Source organism: Grampus griseus, assembly GCF_964374135.1.
Source record: "Grampus griseus genome assembly, chromosome: 1".
Lineage (NCBI taxonomy): Eukaryota > Metazoa > Chordata > Mammalia > Artiodactyla > Delphinidae > Grampus > Grampus griseus.
Window position 1 is genome coordinate 27,952,829 of NC_139017.1, and position 25,174 is coordinate 27,978,002.

The window sequence follows — 25,174 nt, forward strand, 5'->3', positions numbered from 1 at the left end:
AAAAACCTCACACTAAATGCATATTTCCCTCAGTTCCTTTTACTCAGTACATCATGTCCAACATTCAACAAAAAATTAGAAGGCTTAAAAGACTTAAAACACAGATGCAAGAGGCTAAGCAAGCATAGAACCAGTCTTGGATATAGCAGAGATGTTGGAATTACCAGATGGAGAGTTTAAAATAATTATGATTAACATGCTAAAGGGTCAAAAGGAAAAAGTTGTCTACATGCAAGAACAGATGGGTAATGGAAACTAAGAAAAAAATCAAAATGCTGGAAATCAAAAACACTGTAGTAGAAATGAAGATTGCCTTTGATGGGCTCATTAATAGACTGGACACAACCTTTCTTTTTTTCCCCCTATTTTTTTGGTCATGCCACATGGCATGAAGGATCTTAGTTCCCCAACCAGGGATCGAACTTGCACCCCCTGCAGTGGAAGCACAGAGTCTTAATCACTGGACCACCAGGGAAGTCCCTAGACTGGACACAACCAAGGAAAGAATCAGTGAGCTTGAAGAACTGTCAACAGAAACTTCTCAAACTGAAATGAAAAGAAGAAAAAGAATGAAAAAGACAGAAGAGAATATCCAAGAATTGTGGAACAATAAAAAAGGAAAAGAAATATGTGAAGCAATAATTACTGAGAATTTCCCAAAATTAATTATAAGCACCAAACCACAGATCCAAGAAGCTCAGAGAACACTGAGCAAGATAAAACTAAAAAATCCACACCCAGGAACAGCATATTCAAACTGCAGAAAATCAAAGACAAAGAGAAATTCTTTAAAGAAGTCAGATTAAAAAATACCCTTACCTATCAAGAAGCAATGATGAGAATTATATCAGCTACTCTTCAGAAACTATGCAAGCATGGATAGAGTGCAATGGAATATTTAAAGTTTTGAAAGATAAAAACCCCACCAACCTAGAATTCTGTATTCAGTGATACCAACCTTCAAAAGTGAGGGAAAAATAAAGACTTTCTCAGATAACCAAAAATTAGGAAATTTGTCTCTGGTAGACCTGCCTTGCAAGAAATGTTACAAGAAGTTCTTCAGAAAGTAGGAAATTTATTTAGGTTATAAACTCAGATCTACATAAGGAAAGAAAGAGCATTTGAGAAGGCATATATGGAGATAGAGTAAAATATTTTATTTTTCTTAATGTTAATTGATCTAACAGGTAACAGTTTGTTCCGTATCATATTAGCAATAGTGTATGTAGTGATCATAGCTTATGGATAATTGAAATGAATGACAGCAGTGCATAAGGGTCAGGAGGGAGGAACTGGGAACCCTGTTATAAGGAACTTTCCCAACCCCTGAAGTGCTCATTGAAAGTAGACTTAGAGTAGTGGTAAATGTAACTGCAAACTCAAGGACAACCACTTAAAAAAGTTAAAAAAAAAAAAAAAGAAGTTCAACTGATATGCTAAGAGAGGAGAAAAATGCAATCATATAACATGGTCACTCAAAACCAGAGATGGCAGAAAAAAACAAGTGGAGGACAAAAAAAAGAAAGAAAGAACAAGGGCAATGAATAGAAAACAGTAACAAATATGGTAGGTATGATAGATATCCAACTATATCAATAATCACATTAAACATCCATGATCTGACTATACCAATGAAAGACAGACTGTCAGAAAAAATAAGACCCAAATACATGTTGTCTACAAGATGCCTGCTTTAAATCTAAAGACACAGATACTTTAAAAGTAAAGGGATGGAGAAAGACATACTACGCTAACATAAATCAAAAGAAAGTTTGAGTAGCTGTATTAGTTTCAGACAAAGCAGACTTCATACTAAGGAAAAAAATATCAGGGATAATAAAGAGGCATGACATATTGATAAACAGGTCAATTTTCCAAGAAGTCATAATAATCCTAATGTGTGTGTGCCTAACAACAGACCATCAAAATACATAAGGCAAAAACTGATAGAACTGTAAGGAGAAACAGATGTATCTACTATTTCAGTTGGAGATTTCAATATCCCTCTATCAGTAATTGACAGATCTGGCAGACTCGCAAAATATCAGTATGGACATAGTTGAACTGAACGGCACCATTAATCAACTGGATCCAATTGACATTTATATACTACTTCATCCAACAACAACAAAATACACATTCTTCTCAAGCTAACACAGAACGTTCACCAAGACATACCATATTCTGTGGCCTAAAACCATATGTTAACAAATTAAAAAGAATAGAAATCACACAAAGTATGTTATCAGACCATAATGGAATTAAACTAGAAATCAATGACAGAAAGACAGCTGGAACACTCCTAATATATGTGGTGGTTAAACAACACTCTTCTAAATATATATGGGTCAAGAACAAAATCTCAAGAAATAAACTGAAAATATATATATATATTTTTTGCGGTACGCAGGCTTCTCACTGTTGTGGCCTCTCCCATTGCGGAGCACAGGCTCCGGAGGCGCAGGCTCAGCGGCCATGGTTCACGGGCCTAGCCGCTCCGTGGCATGTGGTATCTTCCAGGACCGGGGCACGAACCCGTGTCCCCTGCATCGGCAGGCAGACTCTCAACCACTGCGCCACCAGAGAAGCCCTGAAAATATTTTGAACTTAACAAAAATGAAAATACAAATCGAAATTTGTGAGATGCAACTAAATTAGGGAAAAATATTAGAAAAGAATAAAGATTTCAAATCAATACTCTCAGGAAACTAAAACGAACAAACAAACAACAAAAAAAAAACCCAAATTAAATCCACAGTAAGCAGAAGAAAAGATAAAAAAAATTAGGGTAGAAATAAATGAAATTAAAAACAGGAAATCAACAGAGAAAAACAACAAAGCCAAAAGCTTGGTCATTGAAATGATCAGTGAAATTGATTAGACTCTAGCCAGGCTAACTAAGAAAAAAAGAGAGAAGACATAGATTACTAATATCAGAAACGATACCACTACAGATCCTATGGACATTAAAAGGATAATAAAGGAATATTATGAACAACTGTATATCCATAATTTGATAACCTGGAGAAAATGAACCAACCCCTTGAAAGACACAATCTACCAAAACTCACAAAAGGAGAAACAGTTAATCTGAATAGGACTACATCTATTAAAGAAATTGAATAAATAATTAATAATCTTTCAAAACAGAAAGCACCAGGCCCAACATTGGTTCACTGGTGAATTCTGTTAAACATTTAAGGAACAAATGAGACCAATTCTGTAAAATATCTTCTATAAAATACCAGAGGAAATACTTCCTAACTTATTCTATGAAGTCAGCATTACCCTACTACCCAAACTGGGTGAAGACACTATAGGAATGAAAAACTACAGACCAAAATATCTCATGAATACAGATGCAAAAATCCTCATCAAAATATTAGTGAATCAAATCCCACAATGTACAAAAAGAATTATACAACAGGACCAAATAGAATTTAATCTACCTATGCAAGTCTGGCTCAATATTTCAAAATCAAATAACATAATTCAACAAGCTAGAAAAAAAATCATAGGATCATATCAATAGATGCAAAAACAGCAAGTAACAAAATCCAGGAGCCATTCAACGTAAAAACCTCAGTGAACTAGGCATAAAGGGAATACATCTTCAGTTTAATAAAGAACATCTACAAATAACCCATAGCTAACATTGTACTTCACGGTGAGACAATAGATGGCTTCCTACTAAGATCAAGAATAAGACAGTAAGGTAGATAGCTAGTGGGAAGTAGCCGCATGGCACAGGGATATCGGCTCGGTGCTTTGTAACCGCCTGTAGGGGTGGGATAGGGAGGGTGGGAGGGCGGGAGACGCAAGAGGGAAGAGATATGGGAACATATGTATATGTATAACTGATTCAGTTTGTTATAAAGCAGAAACTAACACACCATTGTAAAGCAATTATACCCCAATAAAGATGTTTTAAAAAAAAAAGAATAAGACAATGATGTCACCTCTCATCATTCCTATTCAACATCATATTAGAAGTCCTAGCTAATACAATAAGGCAAGAAGAGAAAATAGAAGCTATACAAGAAGAAATTTTTTAAAAAGACAGCTGTATTTTTCACAGATGACATTACTGTCTATGAAGAAAATCTCAAAGAATCAAAAAAAACTGCTAAAATAAGTGATTATAGCAAGGTTGCAGATTACAACGTTAATATACAAAAGTCAATTGTTTTCTTACATTATTAGTAATGAGTAATTGGTATTTGAAATTAAAATCACAATACCATTTACATTAACACGAAAAAAATGAAATATTCAGGTATAAACTGCACAAAATATGTATAAGATCTATAAGAATAAAACTGCAAAACTCTGATGAAGACATCAAGGAATATCTAAATAAATGGAGAGATATTCCATGTACATGGACAGGAAGATTCAATATTGTCAAAATATCACCTCCTCCTAACTTGATAGATTTCAATACAATCTCAATCAAAATTCCAGAATGTTACTTTGTAGATATTTACAGATTGATTTTAGAATTTATATAAAGAGGCAAAAGACCCAGAACAGCCAACATGATATTGAAGGAAAAGAACGAAATTGGAAGATTGACACTACTAGACCTCAAGACTTACTATAAAGCTCCAATAATCAAGACAGTGTGGGACTTCCCTGGTGGCGCAGTGGTTAAGAATCCACCTGCCAATGAAGGGGACACAGGTTCGAGCCCTGGTCCGGGAAGATGCCACGTGCCATGGAGCAACTAAGCCAGTGCACCACAACTACTCAGCCTGCACTCTAGAGCTCGCGAGCCACAACTACTGAGCCTGCGTGCTACAACTACTGAAGCCTGCATGCCTAGAGCCCGTGCTCTGCAACAAGAAAAGCCACTGCAGTGAGAAGCCCACACATCTCAATGAAGAGTAGCCCCTGCTTGCTGCAACTAGAGAAAGCCCATGTGCAGCAAAGAAGACCCAATGCAGCCAAAAATAAATAAATGAAAAATAAATAAATTTTAAAAAAAGACAGTATGGTATTTGTGAAAGAACTGACCAATAGATCAATGAAGCAGAATGGTGAGCCCAGAAATAGACTTACACAAGTACAGTTAACTGATCTTTAACATGGAATAAGGGTAATTCAATGTAGATAGTCTTTTCAAAAAATGATGCTGAAACAGATGGATATCTACATGTAAAAAAAATTTAAATAAATCTAGACACAGATCTTATACCCTCACAAATATTAACTCAAAATGGAGCATAGATCTAAATGTAAAACACAAAATAATCAAACAGCTAGAAGAATAAGAGAAAATATTAGTGATCCTGGGTTTCGCCATATTTTTAGATATAACACCGAAAGCACAACTGCATGGAAAAAAATTGATAAGTTGAACTTGATTAAAATTAAAAACTTCTGCTCTATGACACTGTTAAGAAAATCAAAAGACAAGCCAAAATTGAGAGAAAAGAATTGCAAAAGACATCATATGTGATAAATGACTGGTACCCAAAGTACATAAAGAACTTTTGAAACTCAACAATAAGAAAATGAACAACCCAATTTAAAAAATGGGCAAAAGACCTGAATAGATACCTCATCAAAGAAAGTATATAAATGGAAAATAAGCATATGAAAAAAATATTCAACACTGTATGTCACAGGGAATTGAAATTAAAACAACAAGATACCATCACATATCTTTAACACACTAGAAATCAAAACACTGACAACACCAAATCCTGGCAATGATGTGGAACATCAGGAACTCTTATTCTTTGCTGGCAGGAAAACAAAATGGCACAGTCACTGTGGAAGACAGTGTGGCAGCTTCTTATAAGACTAAACATACTTTTACCAGGCAATCCAGCAATTGTGCTTTGTGGTATTTAACCAAATGAGTAAAAACTTTATGTCCACACAAAACCTTTACACAAATGTTTACAGTAGCTTTATTCATAGTTGCCAAAACTTAGAAGCAAGAGAGATTTCCTTCAATGGGTGAATGGATAAACAAACTATGTTATATACATACAATGGAATATTACTCAGTGATAAAAAGAAATGAGCTATCAAGCCATGAAAAGACATGAAGGAAACTTAAGTGTATATTATGAACTCAATGAAGCCAATCTGAAAAGGCTACAAAACTGTATGATTCCAACTATATGACATTCTGGAAAAGGCAAAACTATGGAGACAGTAAAAAGATCAGTGGTTGCCAGGGGTTTAGCAGGTAGGAAGGGATAAATAAGCAAAGTGCAGATGATATTTAAGGCAGTGAAATTATTCTGTATGCTACTGTAATGGTGGGTATATGTCATTATACATTTTTTAAAACTTATAGAATATAAAACACAAAGAGTGAACACTAATGTAAACTGAGGAATTTAGTAAATAATAATGTAATAATCTTGGCTCATCAATTGTAACAAACAATTTTACTACACTGATGCATGATGAAAATAACAGGGGAAACAGCTGGGGAGCTATAAAGTACATGGGAGTACATGGGAACTCTATGTACTTTCCATTCAACTTTTCTGTAAACCTAAAACTGATCTAAAAAATAAAGTCTGTTAATTAATCAAACTAATAGGCCCTTAAACAGTACTTTCATTATCTTACTCACTTGTTAAAATGTATCATATTTATACTCCGTCTGACTTTCAAGGATTTTGTAATCTTCCATTTTATCAGTTCAGCATTATTTTAATTATTTCTAAGAGATATCCTCCATTGTAAGAATTTAGAATATATGCCTCATGTCCCCCATAAATAAATCATATTCATCCTGAATATATTCTTTCATTGTTGCTGTTTTTTCTTTGAAATTCGTTCATCTCCCTTCTGCTGATCTAATGATCCTACACCTTAAGATTATTCTCTCCCATAAAAACATCCCCAAAGACCCTAGCTTTTAGTAACCTTCTTCTCTCATTATAATTACAGTTTATACCACAAAATAAATGGCTACACTATATCTTCTACAGGCTGCTATGGTCCTCATAGGTAACAGTGCTCTCAACTAGATGGTAAGTTTATTATGATGTATATTGCAGAGTGGCAGAATCTGCCATCCCCTAATATGTCACTTTGGAAGAATTATCTTGAGCTAAGGGCACGTGAAAAACAGCAGGTACAAGAAGAGTGCTCTGACTTCCCCTTTTCCTCCTGAAAGCAGGAATAAAACTCTCATGTGAAAGATGCTCTCCCTACACCAGGAAGAAAAAAACATTCTTATCACCAGAGACAAGAAGTAGAGGCTGAGAGAAATCTGTACAAACAGACCTTGTTAAAAGAACTCATCTTCTTTACCTCCCCACATATTTTAGTTACACTTCCACAGCTGCCTCTCTTTGTTCAACCAAGTATAAAAACATTTAGGTTTCACCACTTCTTTGGGTCTTCACTTCCTTATGAAAGCTCCCATGTCACATAAATCCTGCATTAAATAAATGGGTATCCTTTCATCCTGTTAATCTGCCTTATGTCAATTTAATTTTAAGGCCCAACCAAAGACACTACGAGGGCAGAGCTAAACTTTTATTTCCCCTACAATATTCTTAAGTTTTACCCACAGCATTTTAGGAATTAACAGAAGCTTATTAATGGACTGAGTCCTAGGATATTATTTCAGCTTTTCTGGTAATCCAAGAATACTTGTATAATAATGATTGTATCCTCAAGAACAAAGAGAAAATGACATGCTAAGATCAGGAAACTCCCTTGAAAACTCAAGACATTAAATGTTTAAAGGTTTCTTAAGTTACCTATCAGACTTATACCTTGCAAGAGTAGCCAAACATTGAAAATATAATACATATAATACTGATAAAAAAGATATCAGTAACTTCTATAAAAATATCACATGATCTGATGCATTGATATTAAAAAAAAAAACCAAAAAACTAAAACACTAACATACTTTGGGAAGGCAGAAAGGCTCCAATGGCATTAAAGACATTACTAAAGTTCATACAGTCATGCAATATGTAACATCTAGTGTTACATGCCATAGGTGACACATCTGGTTTCTTGATCATAAGTATCAGTACCCCCATGAGCTATCTGTATTCAAAGTCAAGGTAAGAACCTTTACACTGACATGGGGTAGATTTAATCTACTGCTTAGAATCCCTACTTGCTGCACAACAATTTCAATAGGTTGATAAGTGTGGGAGAATGATTGGTATTACTATTCCACAGCATTTGCCATAAACTGGGCTAAAGTAAACAGGGTGGAAAGGAAAAATTCTGAAACATGAGAGAATATTATCAAAATATTAGACATAGTTATAGACTACTGGGAAATTAAGTATTCAGAAATGGCATAGTCAGGAGTATCATTCCCAAGCCCGAGAAGCTCCTATTACACATCAGTCTTTTCAATCATATAAAGATGGCAAATGTCAATGTATTGCTATAAACATGACTAATAATAGCAAATTTTCACACAAGGCATTATTAATATCAACTTTAATTTAGGTTGGCTTAAATTTTTAATGAGAAACTTACCTTACAGAACTTGACTTCTGCCTCTAAATGATGAATGTATTGAGACTGGTCACTGATGATGGGAACAAAATTGTGTAGGGCAGGCATATCAGTTTCCTCATATTCTGATGATTTCTAAGGCAAAAATAAAAACAAATGAAGAATGTTTGGATTTAGCAAAGAATCATTTAATACCATCTCCATACTCAATTTAGCACTGATGTCATATAAACATAGACTAGGGAGATTGCTTCAAGATGGCAGAGTAGAAGGACGTGCACTCACTCCCTCTTGCAAGAGCACCGGAATCACAACTAACTGCTGAAAAATCATCCACAGGAAGACACTGGAACTCACCAAAAAAGATACTCCACATCCAAAGACAAAGAACAAGCTGCAATGAGACAGTAGGAGGGACGCAATCACAATAATACCAAATCCCATAACCGTGGGGTGGGGGACTCACAAACGGGAGAACACTTATACCACAGAAGTCCATCCACTGGAGTGAAGGTTCTGAGCCCCACCTCAGGCTTCCCAACCTGGGGTTCCAGCAATGGGAGGAGGAATTCCCAGAGATCCAGACTTTCAAGGCTAGCAGGATTTGACTGCAGGACTTCGACAGGACTGAGGGAAACAGAGAATACACTCTTGGAAGGCACACACAAAGTAGTGTGCATCAGGACCCAGGGGTAGGAGCAGTGACCCCACAGGAGACTGAACCAGACCTACCTGCTAGTGTTTGAGGGTCTCCTGCAGAGGCAGGGGGTGGCTGTGGCTCACTGAAGGGACAAGGACACTGGCAGCAGAAGTTCTGGGAAGTACTCCTTGGCATGAGCCCTCCCGGAGTCTGCCATTAGCCCCACCAAAGAGCCTGTAGCCCCCACTGCTGGGTCGCCTCAGGCCAAACAACCAACAGGGAGGGAACTCAGACCCACCCATGAGCAGACAAGCGGATTAAAGTTTTACTGAGTTCTGCCCACCAGAGCAACACCCAGTTCCACCCACCACCAGTCCCTCCCATCAGGAAGCCTGCACAAGACTCTTAGATAGACTCATCCACCAGAGGGCAGACAGCAGAAGCAAGAAGAACTACAATCCTGCAGCCTGTGGAATGAAAACCACATTCACAGATAGACAAAATGAAAAGGCAGAGGACTATGTACCAGATGAAGGAACAAGATAAAACCCCAGAAAAACAACTAAACAAAGTGGAAATAGGCAACCTTCCAGAAAAAGAATTCAGAATAATCATAGTGAAGGTGATCCAGGACATCAGAAAAAGAATGGAGGCAAAGATCAAGAAGATGCAAGAAATGTTTAACAAAGACCTATAAGAATTAAAGGACAATCATCTAGAAGAATTAAACAACAAAAAACAGAGATGAATAATATAATAACTGAAATGAAAAACACACTAGAAGGAATCAATTGAAGGAAAACTGAGACAGAAGAACAGATAAGTGACCTGGAAGACAATGATGGAATTCACTGCCATTGAACAGAATAAAGAAAAAAGAATAAAAAGAAATGAAGACAGCCTAAGAGACCCCTGGGACAACATTAAATGCACCAACATTTGCATTATAGGGGTTCCAGAGGAGAAGAGAGAGAGAAAGGACCCGAGAAAATATATGAAGAGATTATAGTGGAAAACTTCCCTAACATGGAAAAGGAAACACCCAGGTCCTGCAAGCGCAGAGTCCCAGGCAGGATAAACCAAAGGAGAAACACACTGAGACACACAGTAATCAAATTGACAAAAATTAAAGACAAAGAAAAATTATTAAAAGCAAAAAGGGAAAAACAACAAATAACATACAAGGGGAGCTTCCCTGGTGGCACAGTGGTTAAGAATCTGCCTGCCAATTCAGGGGACATGGGTTCAAGCCCTGGTCTAGGCAGATCCAACATGCTGTGGAGCAGCTAAGCCCATGCGCCACAACTACTGAGCTGGCACTCTAGAGCCCTCAAGCCACAACTACTGAGCCCTCATGCTACAAATACTGAAGCCCACATGCCTAGAGCCTGTGCTCTGCAAGAAGAGAAGCCACCACAAGGAGAAGCCCGCACACAGTGAAGAGTAGTCCCCGCAGACTGCAACTAGAGAAAGCCCGCATGCAGCAATGAAGACCCAATGCAGCCAAAAAAACCAAAAAAAAAAAGAAAAAAAAACCACACAAGGGAACTCCCATAAGGTTAACAGCTGATTTCTCAACAGAAACTCTACAAGCCAGAAAGGAGTGGCAAGATATACTTAAAGTGATTAAAGGGAAGAAACTACAACCAAGATTACTCTACCTAGCAAGGATCTCACTCAGATACTCTACCTAGCAAGGATCTCACTCAGGAGAAGAAAAGGACCTATTAAGAAAATGGTAATAGGAACATACATATCAATAATTACCTTAAATGTGAATGGATTAAATGCTCCAACCAAAACACACAGATTGATTGAATGGATACAAAAACAAGACTAGTATATATGCTGTATACAAGAGACGCACTTCAGACCTAGGGACACATAGAGACTGAAAGTGAGGGGATGGAAAAAGATATTCCATGAAAATGGAAATCAAAAGAAAGCTGGAGTAGCAACACTTGTATCAGATCAAAAGACTTTAAAATGAAGAATGTTACAAGAGACAAGAAAGGACACTACATAATGATCAAGGGATCAATCCAAGAAGAAGATATAGCAATTATAAATATATATGCACCCAACATAGAAGCACCTCAATACATAAGCAAGTGCTAATGGCTATAAAAGAGGTAATTGACAGTAACACACTAATATTGAGGGACTTTAACATCACACATACACCAATGGACAAATAATCCAGACAAAAAATTAATAAGGAAACACAAGCTTTAAATGACACAATAGACCAGTTAGATTTAATTGATATTTATAGGACATTCCATCCAAAAACAACAGTATACACTTTCTTCTCAAGTGCATATGGAATATTGTCCAGGATAGATCACATCTTGGGTCACAAATCAAGCCTTGGTAAATTTAAGAAAATTGAAATCATATCAAGCATCTTTTCCTACCACAACACTATGAGATTGGAAATAAATTACAGGGAAAAAACATAAAAAACACAAACATATGGAGGCTAAACCATATGTTACTAAATAACCAAGAGATCACTGAAGAAATCAAAAAGGAAGTTAAAAAACACCTACAGATACATGACAATGAAAACACGACGATCCAAAACAGATGGGATGCAGCAGAAGCAGTTCTAAGAGGGAAGTTTATAGCAATACAATCCTACCTCAAGAAACAAGAAAAATCTCAAATAAACAATCTAACCTTACACCTAAAGGAACTAGAGAAAGAAGAACAAACAAAACCCAAAGTTAGTAGAAGGAAAGAAATCATAAAGATCAGAGCAGAAATAGAAACAAAGAAAACAATAGCAAAGATCAATAAAACTAATAGCTGGTTCTTTGAGAAGATGAACAAAATTGATAACCCTTTAGCCAGACTCATCAAGAAAAAGAGGGAGAAGACTCAAATTAATAAAATTAGAAACAAAAAAGGAGAACTTACAACAGACACTGAAGAAATACAAAGCATCATCAAAGACTAGTACAAGCAAAAGTATGCTAATAAAATGGACAACCTGGAAGAAATGGACAAATTCTTAGAAAAGCACAAACTTCTGAGACTGAACCAGAAGAAACAGAAAATATGAACAGACCAATCACAAGTAATGAAATTGAAACTGTGATTTAAAATCTTCCAACAAACAAAAGCCCAGGACCAGATGGCTTCACAGGTAAATACTATCATACATTTAGAGAAGAGCTAACACCTGTCCTTCTCAAACTCCTCCAGAAAACTGCAGAGGAAGGAACACTCCCAAACTCATTCTACAAGGCCACCATCACTCTGATACCAAAACCAGACAAAGATACTACAAAAAAAGAAAATTACAGACCAATATCACTGATGAACATAGATGCAAATATCCTCAACAAAATACTAGCAAACAGAATCCAACAACACATTAAAAGGAACATACACGGTGATCAAGTGGGATTTATCCATGGATGCAAGGATTCTTCAATATACTCAAATCAATGTGATATACCATATTAACAAACTGAAGAATAAAAACCATATGATCATCTCAATAGATGCAGAAAAAGCTTAAGACAAAATTCAACACCCATTATGATAAAAACTCTCCAGAAAATGGGCATAGAGGGAAACTACCTCAACATAATAAAGGCCATATATGACAAACCCACAGCAAACATCATTCTTGATGGTGAAACACTGAAAGCATGTCCTCTAAGATCAGGAACAAGACAAGGATGTCCACTCTTGCCACTATTATTCAAGATAGTTTTGGAACTCCTAGCCATGGCAATCAGAGGGAAAAAAAGAAATAAAAGGAATACAAATTGGAAAAGAAGAAGTAAAACTGTCAGTGTTTGCAGAGGACATGATACTGTACATAGATAATCCTAAAAATACCACCAGAAAACTACTAGAGCTAATCAGTGAATTTGGTAAAGTTGCAGGGTACAAAATTAATGCACAGATCTCTTGCATTTCTACACACTAACAATGAAAGATCAGAAGAGAAATTAAGGAAACAATCACATTCACCATTGCAACAAAAGGAAAATACCTAGGAATAAACCTACCTAAGGAGACAAAAGACCTGTATGCAGCAAACTATAAGACACTGATGAAAGAAATTAAAGATGATACAAACAGATGGAGAGATATACCATGTTCTTGGATTGGAAGAATCAACATTGTGACAATGACTGTACTACCCAAAGCAGTCTACAGAGTCAATGCAATCCTTATCAAATTAGCAATGGCAATTTTTTACAGAACTAGAACAAAAAATCTTAAAATTTGTATGGAGACACAGAAGACCCCAAATAGCCAAAGCAATCTTGAGGGGAAAAAAACGTAGCTGGAGGAATCAGACTCCCTGACTTCAGACTACACTACAAAGCTACAGTAATCAAGACAATATGGTACTGGCACAAAAACAGAAATATAGATCAATGGAACAGGATGGAAAGCCCAGAGAGAAACCCATGCACCTATGGTCACCTAATCTCTGGCAAAGGAAGCAAGGATATACAATGGAGAAAAGACAGTCTCTTCAATAAGTGGTGCTGGGAAAACTGGACAGCTACATGTAAAAGAATGAAATTAGAACACTCCCTAACACGATACACAAAAATAAACTCAAAATGGATTAAAGACCTAAATGTAAGACTGGACACTATAAAACTCTTAGAGGAAAACATAGGAAGAACACTGTTTGACATAAATCACAGCAAGATCTTTTTTGACCCACCTCCTAGAGTAATGGAAATAAAAACAAAAATAAACAAATGGGACCTAATGAAACTTAAAAGCTTTTGCGCAGCAAAGGAAACTATAAGCAAGACGAATAGACAACCCTCAGAATGGGAGAAAATATTTGCAAACAAATCAACGGACAAAGGATTAATCACCAAAATATATAAACAGCTCATGCAGTTCAATATTACAAAAACAAACAACCCAATCAAAATATGGTCAGAAGACCTAAATAGACATTCCTTCAAAGAAGATATACAGCATGCCAAGAGGCACATGAAAAGCTACTCAACATCACTACTTATTAGAGAAATGCAAATCAAAACTGCAATGAGGTATCACGTCACACCGGTTAGAATGGGCATCATCATAAAATCTACAAACAACAAATGCTGGAGAGGGTGTGGAGAAAAGGGAACCCTCTTGCACTGTTGGTGGGAACGTAAATTGATACAGCCACTATGGAGAACAGTAAGGAGGTTCCTTAAAAAACTAAAAATAGAATTACCATATGGCCCAGCAATCCTACTACTGGGCGTATACCCAGAGAAACCCATAATTCAAAAAGACACACACACCCCAACGTTCATTGTAGCACTATTTACAATAGCCAGGTCATGGAAGCAACCTAAATGCCCATCGACAGACGAATGGATAAAGAAGATGTGGTACATATATACAATGGAATATTAGCCTTATAATGGAATGAAATTGGGTCATTTGTAGAGACGTGGATGGACCTAGAGACTGTCATACAGAGTGAAGTAAGTCAGAAAGAGAAAAACAAATATCGTATATTAAAACATATATGTGGAATCTAGAAAAATGGTACAGATGAACCAGTTTGCAAGGCAGAAATAGAGACACAGATGTAGAGAACAAACTTATGGACACCAATGGGGGGAAAGGGGGGTGATGAATTTGGAAACTGAGACAGTCATATATACACTAATATGTATAAAATAGATAACTAGTAAGAATCTGCTGTATAAAAAATAATTTACAAAAACATAGACTAGATCACAATGTGGCTAATAGTATTTATTTCTTCACCTATAAATTCCACAAATAGATAAGAATGAGGGATATGAATATCATTTTTTAAAGATGGACAGTGAAAGTGGTTGTAAAAAGCATATGGCAAATGGCAAAATGCTGGAGTAGTATAATTGGCTGGGATGAACTGCCTATTTGAGCCATCTGAAAATGTGATATCCTATTCAGTAATTCTGAGATAAAGGGACAGCTCTTCAAGAAACCACCATAGAAGAGGACTGCTAGCTAAAATTGCAGAACAAGCTGCCTGAAGGAGGGATTCTTTAGACAAATGTGCCAAATGTGTGTCAGTAAGGTAAAATTCTCTCTACTAAGGAGTACGTTAGCAAAACCTGATTTTTTATTTTTGACCCTAGTACTCAAGGCAATTTGAGACTCTGCTGTTCTGGAGCCTCCAAGACTAGAGTGCCAAAGCAGATACGTACAAAAACTGAGATACGCTGCACTGAGGACTCAATGAAGAGACGTCATAAAAAGTGTTAATACTCTTTACTTCTGCAGCAGTCTTGGAATTGATTTTTTAATGTACATCTTACCTTACCCTAAAATGATTGTAAAATGGTTTATAAATCATACATCATACGATGATATTATTTAAAGAAAAGAGGAAGAGAGGAAAGGGAAAATGAGGTTCAACCAGTTAGATGAACCCAGAGGAAAGCTTGAGATGAGACACACAATCATTTTGTTTTTCAATCCAGCAGAAATTCCTATAAATGATGAAATACCAGCTCCCATGGCAGAATAATTCAGTAGAGCTTTGCTTCTGGGAATATTTAATAAATTTAAAAACCAAAGAGACTTTAATTAAATGAATTATCTGTGTTAAGTAGAAAGGAACTAATTATAATAATTAATATTAATAGAAAGGGGTTCGGTACATAGGCAAATATGAATTATTATTATGTGTATATAGGGGATAGTCAATGTGAAAATTAAAAACAAGCTTATGTCATATGGAAAATCTCCATATGAAATAACTTGTATATACTTTGAAGGGTTTATTATAATCTGGATGTCCACATTTTAAAATAACAAGTAATAATGTTTAGACATTTTCTATCTCAACACTGCCTCAGTTTCACTATCAATACAGCCACATATTTTTCATATGTCATATTGGCTATGAAACTGCATTCTAAAGGGTAACGTCTTCAAAAGCTACTTATTATGGTTATGGCTTATAATCATCACATGTAGGTCATATACATTTAGAGTCTAAGTTCCATTCTTTCACATAGGTCCAATACAAATAGACCTGCGTATTGGTATATACAACTGATGATTTTGATGAGAGTCTTCTTGCCTATTTGAAGTCAATAAGTTTTGTAATATCACTGCTCAGTTTTACCTTTAAAATGCTAATAAGCATGTCTAAGCATTCAACAGATATAGCAACTTAATCTACTAGACTTAAAAGTACTCCATCCATGTGTGCTTAAGAGCATTCTAGAAACTAGGTGTCAACAGTAATAAATTCACTGAATGATGAAGTATTTTTTTAAAATTATAATTTATACCTATAAATATTCAATAGGAGTATGTAGTACATTTCTCTAAAGTGGGAATTAAACATGAAAGTATGTGTCAGGCTGGAATGAAGTGTTAATATAAGGGTACTTTTATGACATTTCAGCTGTGAGTAAAGGAAACTGACGTGTCTCCAAGTTTCCAGCATGTAGCCTTGGTATCCAACTGTCACAGATATTGAAAATGCAAGGTGGTTATTGTTGCTATGACATTTTATATTTGTGTCATACTTCATAGGTTTCTAAAGAATTTTAAATATATGATCTTATCTTATTATTACAAAAACCCTGTGAGAAAGTACATAATAGACCCTAGATAGACCTAAAGCCTAGATTATTATTTTGACCATTTAAACCTGGCCAAATCCTTCCCTCACATATACCCTTTCCCCCACAGTACCCTTCCTTCACAGTACCCTTCCCTCACACCCACCCTCCCTCACAGTACCCTTCCCTCACACCCACCCTGCCCTCACACCTATCTCAGGCTTTATATCACATTGCTTCAGTCAGAAATAATACACTCCGTCAACGCAACAGCAATAAAAAACAGCTTCAGAAGAAGCAGAGTACAGCTTCTCGTATCACACAATTTTATAACCATATATTTTAAAATTTAGAATAAGATTACATAAAAGAGTAAAACAAAGGACTGCTAGAATTAAACAGTAAATTCTAAAAATAATAAAATATAGATATGCCCCTCTAAAAAAGCAATGGTTAATCTTTTCCATATATTGTTTCTTTTTTATATTTGCTAACAGTTGCAAAGTAAATTCTCCAAACTATTTCCTCACTCACATTTTTCAAGTAAAAAATAAATTAAAAAATCAGAATTCTCTCTGCCATGGAAGTCTCTCTTCTTCAGCCAAAATAATCAGAGGGAAAATAATTTCTTTTAACGTTTCACACTATTAGCAGGCCCTGCTCAGAATCTGTTTACAATATGTACTACTAAAATGACACAGTAAAATTAAAACATAGTTAGAAAAATAATGCTTTTGTCAGGTTGCAAAAGCTGATACTTACCAAAGGGGACAATTTTCGTCTTCTTGGAGATACCTCACTTTCCTTAGTTGCTTGTTGGCATAGCAAAGCTTTGAGTTGATTAACTATGGAGCAAAAGCGATGGGTTTATTCACCTTATTTTAGATCCATGGTTTATTATCACCCATCTATCCATCCATCAATCTAACAAATATTGTTTAAATATGTATTATGCACCACAAAATGTGCTACTGACTGGGGACACAAAGACAAACAAGAAAACCTCTACCACTTAAGAGCAAGAATCTTGCTTGTGAGCAAGAGGGATATAACTAACAGATATAAAACTATATAATAAGTTCTAGGTAGACCTAGAGCTATGCATAGTGCTATGAAGAGGAAGCACATAATTGTTTTCACAGAGAAGACAATACGGTGAAGGATAAACAGGAGATTACTGAGCAGAAAAGGGTGAGAAAAAATCCAGTTAGAATGCGTGGCTCATGCAAAGCACAGAAGCACGGCCATAGGTTGGTATGATTAGACCATGGCTTGAAAGATGGACAGTTGAAAGGAAAACAGAAAAATGAGGCTAAAGAGGCAGCTTGGATTCATCATAAGGAAATACTGCTACGACATCCTATAGGCATTGCGAAGTCAAAGAAAAAAAAATAAGCAAGGGAATTAGATTAGCTGATTTGTGTTTCTCGACTAAAATCCTAGCAGTAAAGGATAGACTGGAGTCATTATTGTACAGAGTTTAAAGAATTCACTGTGTGTCATTCAGGTCAGGACTGATGTTCACACTCACCAGCATGGCTGTGTTGCAGTTTATGCCAGGCATTCCCAGCATCCTCATTTCCTACACTGATACTAAAAGAAGGATCCATTACGTCTTCTCCAATAGTGACATCACCTTCTCTCAGGGCACATTTCAATTGGTGAATGCTTCTACTGGCACGTTCTGTAACAACATGATGAAAATCAGGGCCAGTGAAATCTGGGCGACCAAAGGTACACTGACTCAAGAAGACAATTTCTAAAGGAAAAGCAATCATTTCTGATTTCATGGGGAAAAAAGCATAGTTTTGTTTCTAGCTTGCTGAGGAACATGCCAGAGGAAGTACGAGATTAAGTTCATGGGTTAGAAGTTAGACTTGATGATCTTTAAGGTCTCTGACACCTCAGTGATTGATATTCACTATATATAGCTCTATAGCTGAGGAGGACTGAATGGGAGAGCTTCTCCCCCCTCCACTCCTCCAAACAACAGCCTCACAGGGAAAGCACTATCCTAACCCCTCAATGCCTAAGACTCCCCTACCCCTTCTGGAGAGGGGTGGGTGGGCAAAACTGGCAAAAGGGACACCACCACACCAAGTTCCTGCCCAAGGAGGCCTCCTTGTCCCTGTAGGCCAGATGTCCCTCTAGCAGCAAGAGACATATGACTACCTGGCCTAGTTTTGATCAAGATTTGAACAGCTGACGCGCTTATAGCGGCAGCCTCTCTAGTATAGTCGTACTTACGTACTGCTGGCTGACTACATCTTACATGGAAATTCTTGGTTAGTGTACCTGACTACCCCTAGAATTGAAGCTTAAACTCACTAGCACATACTTAACATAAATAGTCTAAAATGAAGTATTTTAAGGTACATTATTCTAGTAGTTCATCTCTAAAAATAGCCCCCAAAGGACCCAGCCTCACATCTTTGCCCTCTCCCAGGTTGAAACTCAGTGGGCCTGTAACCTGCACTGACCAAGAGAATGCAATGGAAGGCACACCACGCCAGACCAGTCACATCTTTAAAACATCTGGTAGCTTCTGCTTCTACCTTCTCGGAACTCTGGTTTTTGTAAACCCCAAGCCAAACAAAGTAGGAAGTCTGGCTACCTTGCTGGAGAGATTGTGAAGAGGCCATGTGGAAAGGAAAGCCCCTGAGACCACCACAGGGAGAAGGAGAGAAGCCCAGCCCCACTAACAGCCCGGTGGTCTCCTGATGACTCCAGCGCCAGAGGCCATCCACCTACAATGGCATGAAAGAGACCCGAAAACTGCCCAGCTTGAGTCCAATTAACCCACAGATCTGTGAGAGATACTACAAATGCTTTTCTTTGTTGCTTTCTGCCATCAAGCTTTAGAGTGTCTTGTTAAGCAGCAATAGATAACTGAAATAATAATTCTGTGAAATATTTACCCAAAAACATCTTCAGCAAAGGATCGAAGTCTTACATTAATAACAGAACTATACTAATATAGTAATATTATACTGTACTATATGTTAATACTATACTATAATAATATACTAATGACACTGGTGATGACATTACTAATAATTCTACCCCATTTTATGGATATTTTACATGTATGACAACTGGAGAACCAGGCAATCAATTGGTAATTTCATTAATTAAAGTCCAGTTACTTCTTCAGGTTTAAACTTGTTATTTCTGCTAATCTCTTATGATTAAATTCCCCAGTTCCAATCTAGAAAACATTAACTATAACAAAAAAATGTTCCTTGTACATTAGAGCTGAAACCCAGATTTCACTCATCATTTTCAAATTTTGACATCTGTATTTGAAAGTTATTTTTAATTCATAAATTTACCAAATATTTACATATATCTAACATAGAAATTTATGTTAGAAAAAGATGAATTCCTATGCAAGTTCATGTATAGCTATTATCTATTTCATATGGATTCTATCTAAATAATTCTTAAGATTTTCAGAGGAGATCTTTTTTTTGCGGTACGCGGGCCTCTCACTGCTGTGGCCTCTCCCGCTGCGGTGCACAAGCTCCGAACGCGCAGGCTCAGCGGCCATGGCTCACGGGCCCAGCTGCTCCGCGGCATATGGGATCTTCCCGGACCAGGGCATGAACCCGTGACCCCTGCATCGGCAGGCAGACTCTCAACCACTGCGCCACCAGGGAAGCCCAGAGGAGATCTTTTTCTAAGTAAAAACTTTCTCTAATTCAGAGCAACACATAACAATGATGCCAATGAAGTGAACACATAACAATGATGCCAATGAAGTTCTCTCTTTCTTCTGACCAAGGCCCTTCCTTGACAATTATATCTATTTCGTCTTGTGTACTCAGGAGAAAAAGCTCCTATTCCTTGTTACCTACATGGGAACCCTAAAAAAGCTATAAAACAGCTATCTTTTCATTACCAATCATGGATGGAAATATATTTATAAACATATATTCTACAGGACCTTGAAACATAGATTATACTTCCTCCAAGCTCATTAATTTAAGTTTGAAACCAGAAAAAAATAACCATAACTTAATAGAAAAAAAATATTCTCTATCTTACAAAATCTCTAATATAGGTTCTCTGCTTACAGCAACTCATTTTCTACCTTGATTAAACTAAAGAAAGCAGGTCTTTTAGGTCAGGGTTCAACAGTGAAATTCTACTACTAACTACACAAGAGACCCAGGGAATTTACCACTACAATTTTCTCCACGTCAATCCTGTTTCCACGCAGACCTTTCTCTGACTGGAATTTGGAATTGATAACTAACCAAGCCTGGTCTCCTTTTACTCCTCATGAGTTTAAAAAGTCCAGATAAGATGCATTCCTGGTTTTAGTAAAATGAGAAGCAGCAAAAATAGTTTTTCAATAACTCAGTATTTTCTAAAGAGACTTGTTAAAAAGGAAAATCAAAGTGTTACTTGATAAGCAATTTAGTTCACAGAACATTAGACTTAATGCACTGAAATCTATGAATAAAGCACTTATCCTTACTGCATCCATTAAAAGGAAAGAGAGGGTTTGAATTACACTATAAGTGTGCTCTGTGGAGCCATCAAATGACTTCATCTATAAGACAAAGGATAATTATTTATTTATACCTAATCTGACTAAAAGCTAATAAGTGATATTAGGAAAAGGAAAGGAAATCTGAAAAAAATTGTGTAGTTGTAAATCCTTATAGGTAGACTTCTTTCATTAGCTTACAATGATGGCAGAGCTTTATGAGCGCATTTAATCCCTTTCCTAATATTGTTTAATCTTTTAGAATTTTTAACATTCAAAGACCATGTGTTAAATTGCACTATGAAAATAGTATTATGTGAAATAGTAATATATTGAACTCAACAACCATCCCAAAGAAAAGTGATTACACAAGGTTAGGGGTTTTTTGCAACGAGTGACTTTAGTTGTTAGTATCATAGATGAAGACAAGGAATTTCTAAGAACTGTGTCTTAAAACTAAAACTAAGGAGGTAAGTGATATTTTAAAGTCATTTCAATACTACATTTCTAAACATGCTACATGTTTTTCAAATATATACATACTAACATAATTATACACTGCAACAGACAAACAGAATTAATCCTGAGGAATAACAACACTCAGATCTTTCAAGACAGACAAAACCGCACTTCTCTTCAACTGGAGCCACTGCAACTGAAGGCCCCATAATCCTTATTAAGAACACTGTTCCCCAGATGCAGTTATCTGCTGCTTTCATATAAGGAAACCAGATTAGACAGGAGGTTCCAGTTATGGTTTCCTATCCCACTGTTAATGGGCACAGCTTTATCTGTCTATAAATGAGAGATGGAAAGAATACTCATTTCCTCTTCTCTCCTGAGAGGACAGTAAGACATTTCACAATACACCCTGGTTTCTTCTCTCCAGCACCAACTATGGGCTGAATATAAACTTAATTACATTCTGCTAATTTTGGGGGGTTTTTGTTCTTCTTTCTCTAATGGCTTTAGGTGTAAGGTTAGGCTGTTTATTTGAGATTTTTCTTGTTTCTTGAGGTAGGATTGTATTGCTATAAACTTCCCTCTTAAAACTGCTTTTGCTGCATCCCATAGGTTTTGGGTTGGTTTGGGTTTTGTATTCATTGTCATTTGTTTCTAGGTATTTTTGATTTCCTCTTTGATTTCTTCTAGTAGCGTATTGTTTAGCCTCCATGTGTTTGTATTTTTTACAGTTTTTTTTTCCTGTAATTGATATCTAGTCTCATAGCGTTGTGGTTGCAAAAGATACTTGATATGATTTAAATTTTCTTAAATTTACCAAGGTTTAATTTGTGACCCAAGATATGATCTATCCTGGAGAATGTTCCATGAGCACTTGAGAAGAAAGTACATTCTGTTGTTTTGGATGGAATGTCCTATAAACTACCAATGGCATTTTTCACAGAAGTAGAACAAAAAATTTCACAATTTGTACGGAAACATGAAAGACCCCGAAGAGCCAGAGCAATCTTGAGAAAGAAACACAGAGCTGGAGGAATCAGGCTCCCTGACTTCAGACTATGCTACAAAGCTACAGTAATCAAGACAGTATGGTACTGGCACAAAAACAGAAATATAGATCAACGGAACAGGATAGAAAGCCCAGAGATAAACCCACACACATATAGTCACCTTATTTTTGATAAAGGAGGCAAGAATATACAATGGAGAAAAGACAACCTCTCCAATAAGTGGTGTTGGGCAAACTGGACAGCTACATGTAAAAGAATGAAATTAGAACACTCCCTAACACTGTATACAAAAATAAACTCAAAATGGATTAAAGACCTAAATGCAAGGCCAGACACTATAAAACTCTTAGAGGAAAACATAGGCAGAACACTCTATGACATAAATCACAGCAAGATCCTTTTTGACCCACCTCCTAGAGAAATGGAAATAAAAATAAACAAATGGGACCTAATGAAACCTAAAAGCTTTTGCACAGCAAAGGAAACCATAAACAAGACAAAAAGACAACCCCCAGAATGGGGGAAAATATTTGTAAATGAAGCAACTGACAAATGATTAATCTCCAAAATATGCAAGCAGCTCATGCAGCTCAATATCAAAAAAAAACCCATCCAAAAATGGGCAGAAGACCTAAATAGGCATTTCTCCAAAGAAGATATACAGATCGCCAACAAACACATGAAAGGATGCTCAACATCACTAGTCATTAGAGAAATGTAAATCAAAACTACAATGAGGTATCACCTCACACTGGTCAGAAGGGCCATCATCAAAAAATTTACAAACAATAAATGCTGGAGAGGGTGTGGATAAAAGGGAACCCTCTTGCACTGTTGGTGGGAATGTTAATTGATATAGCCAGTATGGAGAACAGTATGGATGTTCCTTAAAAAACTATAAATAGAACTACCATACGACCCAGCAATCTCACTACTGGGCATATACCCTGAGAACACCATAATTCAAAAGGAGTCATGTATCACAATGTTCATTGCAGCTCTATTTACAATAGCCAGGACATGGAAGCAAACTAAGTGTCCATCAACAGATGAATGGATAAAGAAGATGTGGCACATATATACAATGGAATATTACTCAGCCACAAAAAGAAACGAAATTGAGTTATTTGTAGTGAGGTGGATGGACCTAGAATCTGTCATACAGAGTGAAGTAAGTCAGAAAGAGAAAAACAAATACTGTATGCTAACACATATATATGGAATCTAAAAAAGAAAAAAAAGGTTCTGAAGAACCTAGGGGCAGGACAGGAATAAAGATGCAGATGTAGAGAATGGACTTGAGGACATGGGAGGGAGAAGGGTAAGCTGGGATGAAGTGAGAGAGTGACATGGACATATATACACTACCAAATGTAAAATAGATAGCTAGTGGGAAGCAGCCGCATAGCACAGGGAAATCAGCTCAGTGCTTTGTGACCACCTAGAGAGGTGGGATAGGGAGGGTGGGAGGGAGGCGATATGTGGATATATGTATAGCTGATTCACTTTGTTATAAAGCAGAAACTAACACACCATTGTAAAGCAATTATACTCCAATAAAGATGTTAAATAAAAGAGGCATGTTTTTTATAACAGAGCTGCATTAAAAAAAAAAAGAACATGTGGCACATATATACAATGGAATATTACTCAGACATAAAAAGGAACAAAATTGAACTATGTGTAGTGAGGTAGATGGACCTAGAGCATGCCATACAAAATGAAGTAAGTCAGAAAGAGAAAAACAAATACCATATGTTAACACATATATGTGGAATCTAAAAAAAAAAAAAAAAAAGGTTCTGATGAACCTAGGGGCAGGACAGGAATAAAGACACAGACATAGAGAATGGACTTGACATGGGGAGTGGAAAGGGTAAGCTGGGGCAAAGTGAGAGAGTGGCATATATACACTACCAAATGTAAAATAGATAGCTAGTGGCAAGCAGCCGCATAGCACAGGGAGATCAGCTCGGTGCTTTGTGACCACCTAGGGGGGTGGGATAGGGAGGGTGGGAGGGAGACGCAAGAGGGAAGGGATATGGTCATATATGTATACGTATAGCTGATTCACTTTGTTATACAGCAGAAACTAACACAACAATGTAAAGCAATAATACTCTAATAAAGATGTTAGGGAAGAAAAAAAACAGTGGCCAAGGGAAAAAGAGAAGAGGGTTTTTAATTAGAAAAATATGGATTCAGGGGGTGGGTGTGTGGGCAAGATGGACAAAGAGGGTCAAAAGGTACAAATTTCCAGTTATAAAATAAACTATGTCCTGGGATATAATGTGCAGCATGGTGACTATCATTAATAATACTGTGTTGTACATGTGAAGGGTAAATCTCAAATGTTCTCATCACAAGAAAAGCAATAATTAAAAAATTAAACTTAATTAAGAATACAAACACAAATACAACCTCTGAGTCCTACAGGATCATATGAACATAAATGTAAGTAAATACTATTTCTGCTGGTCCACTATCCAAATATCAATCAATACAATGAGCACTGAAAAGGTTATTAAGCTGTTGACTGCCGAGA

At 36.5% G+C, this 25,174-nt stretch overlaps 1 protein-coding gene across 2 annotated transcripts in view; it reads right to left on the reverse strand.

The window, feature by feature from the left end:
• SDCCAG8 (SHH signaling and ciliogenesis regulator SDCCAG8) overlaps window positions 1-25,174 on the reverse strand; it is a gene marked incomplete at its 3' end in the record, with an annotated part of 252,067 nt that overhangs the window by 219,986 nt on the left and 6,907 nt on the right. For both annotated transcript variants that reach the window (XM_082663725.1, XM_082663724.1), the window contains exons 2-4: window positions 18,194-18,346; window positions 17,425-17,507; window positions 8,485-8,598 (exon numbers count right to left, since the gene is read on the reverse strand). In XM_082663725.1, the coding sequence (XP_082519851.1) occupies window positions 8,485-8,598; window positions 17,425-17,507; window positions 18,194-18,346 (350 nt within the window). The remainder of the gene's footprint in view (window positions 1-8,484; window positions 8,599-17,424; window positions 17,508-18,193; window positions 18,347-25,174) is intronic.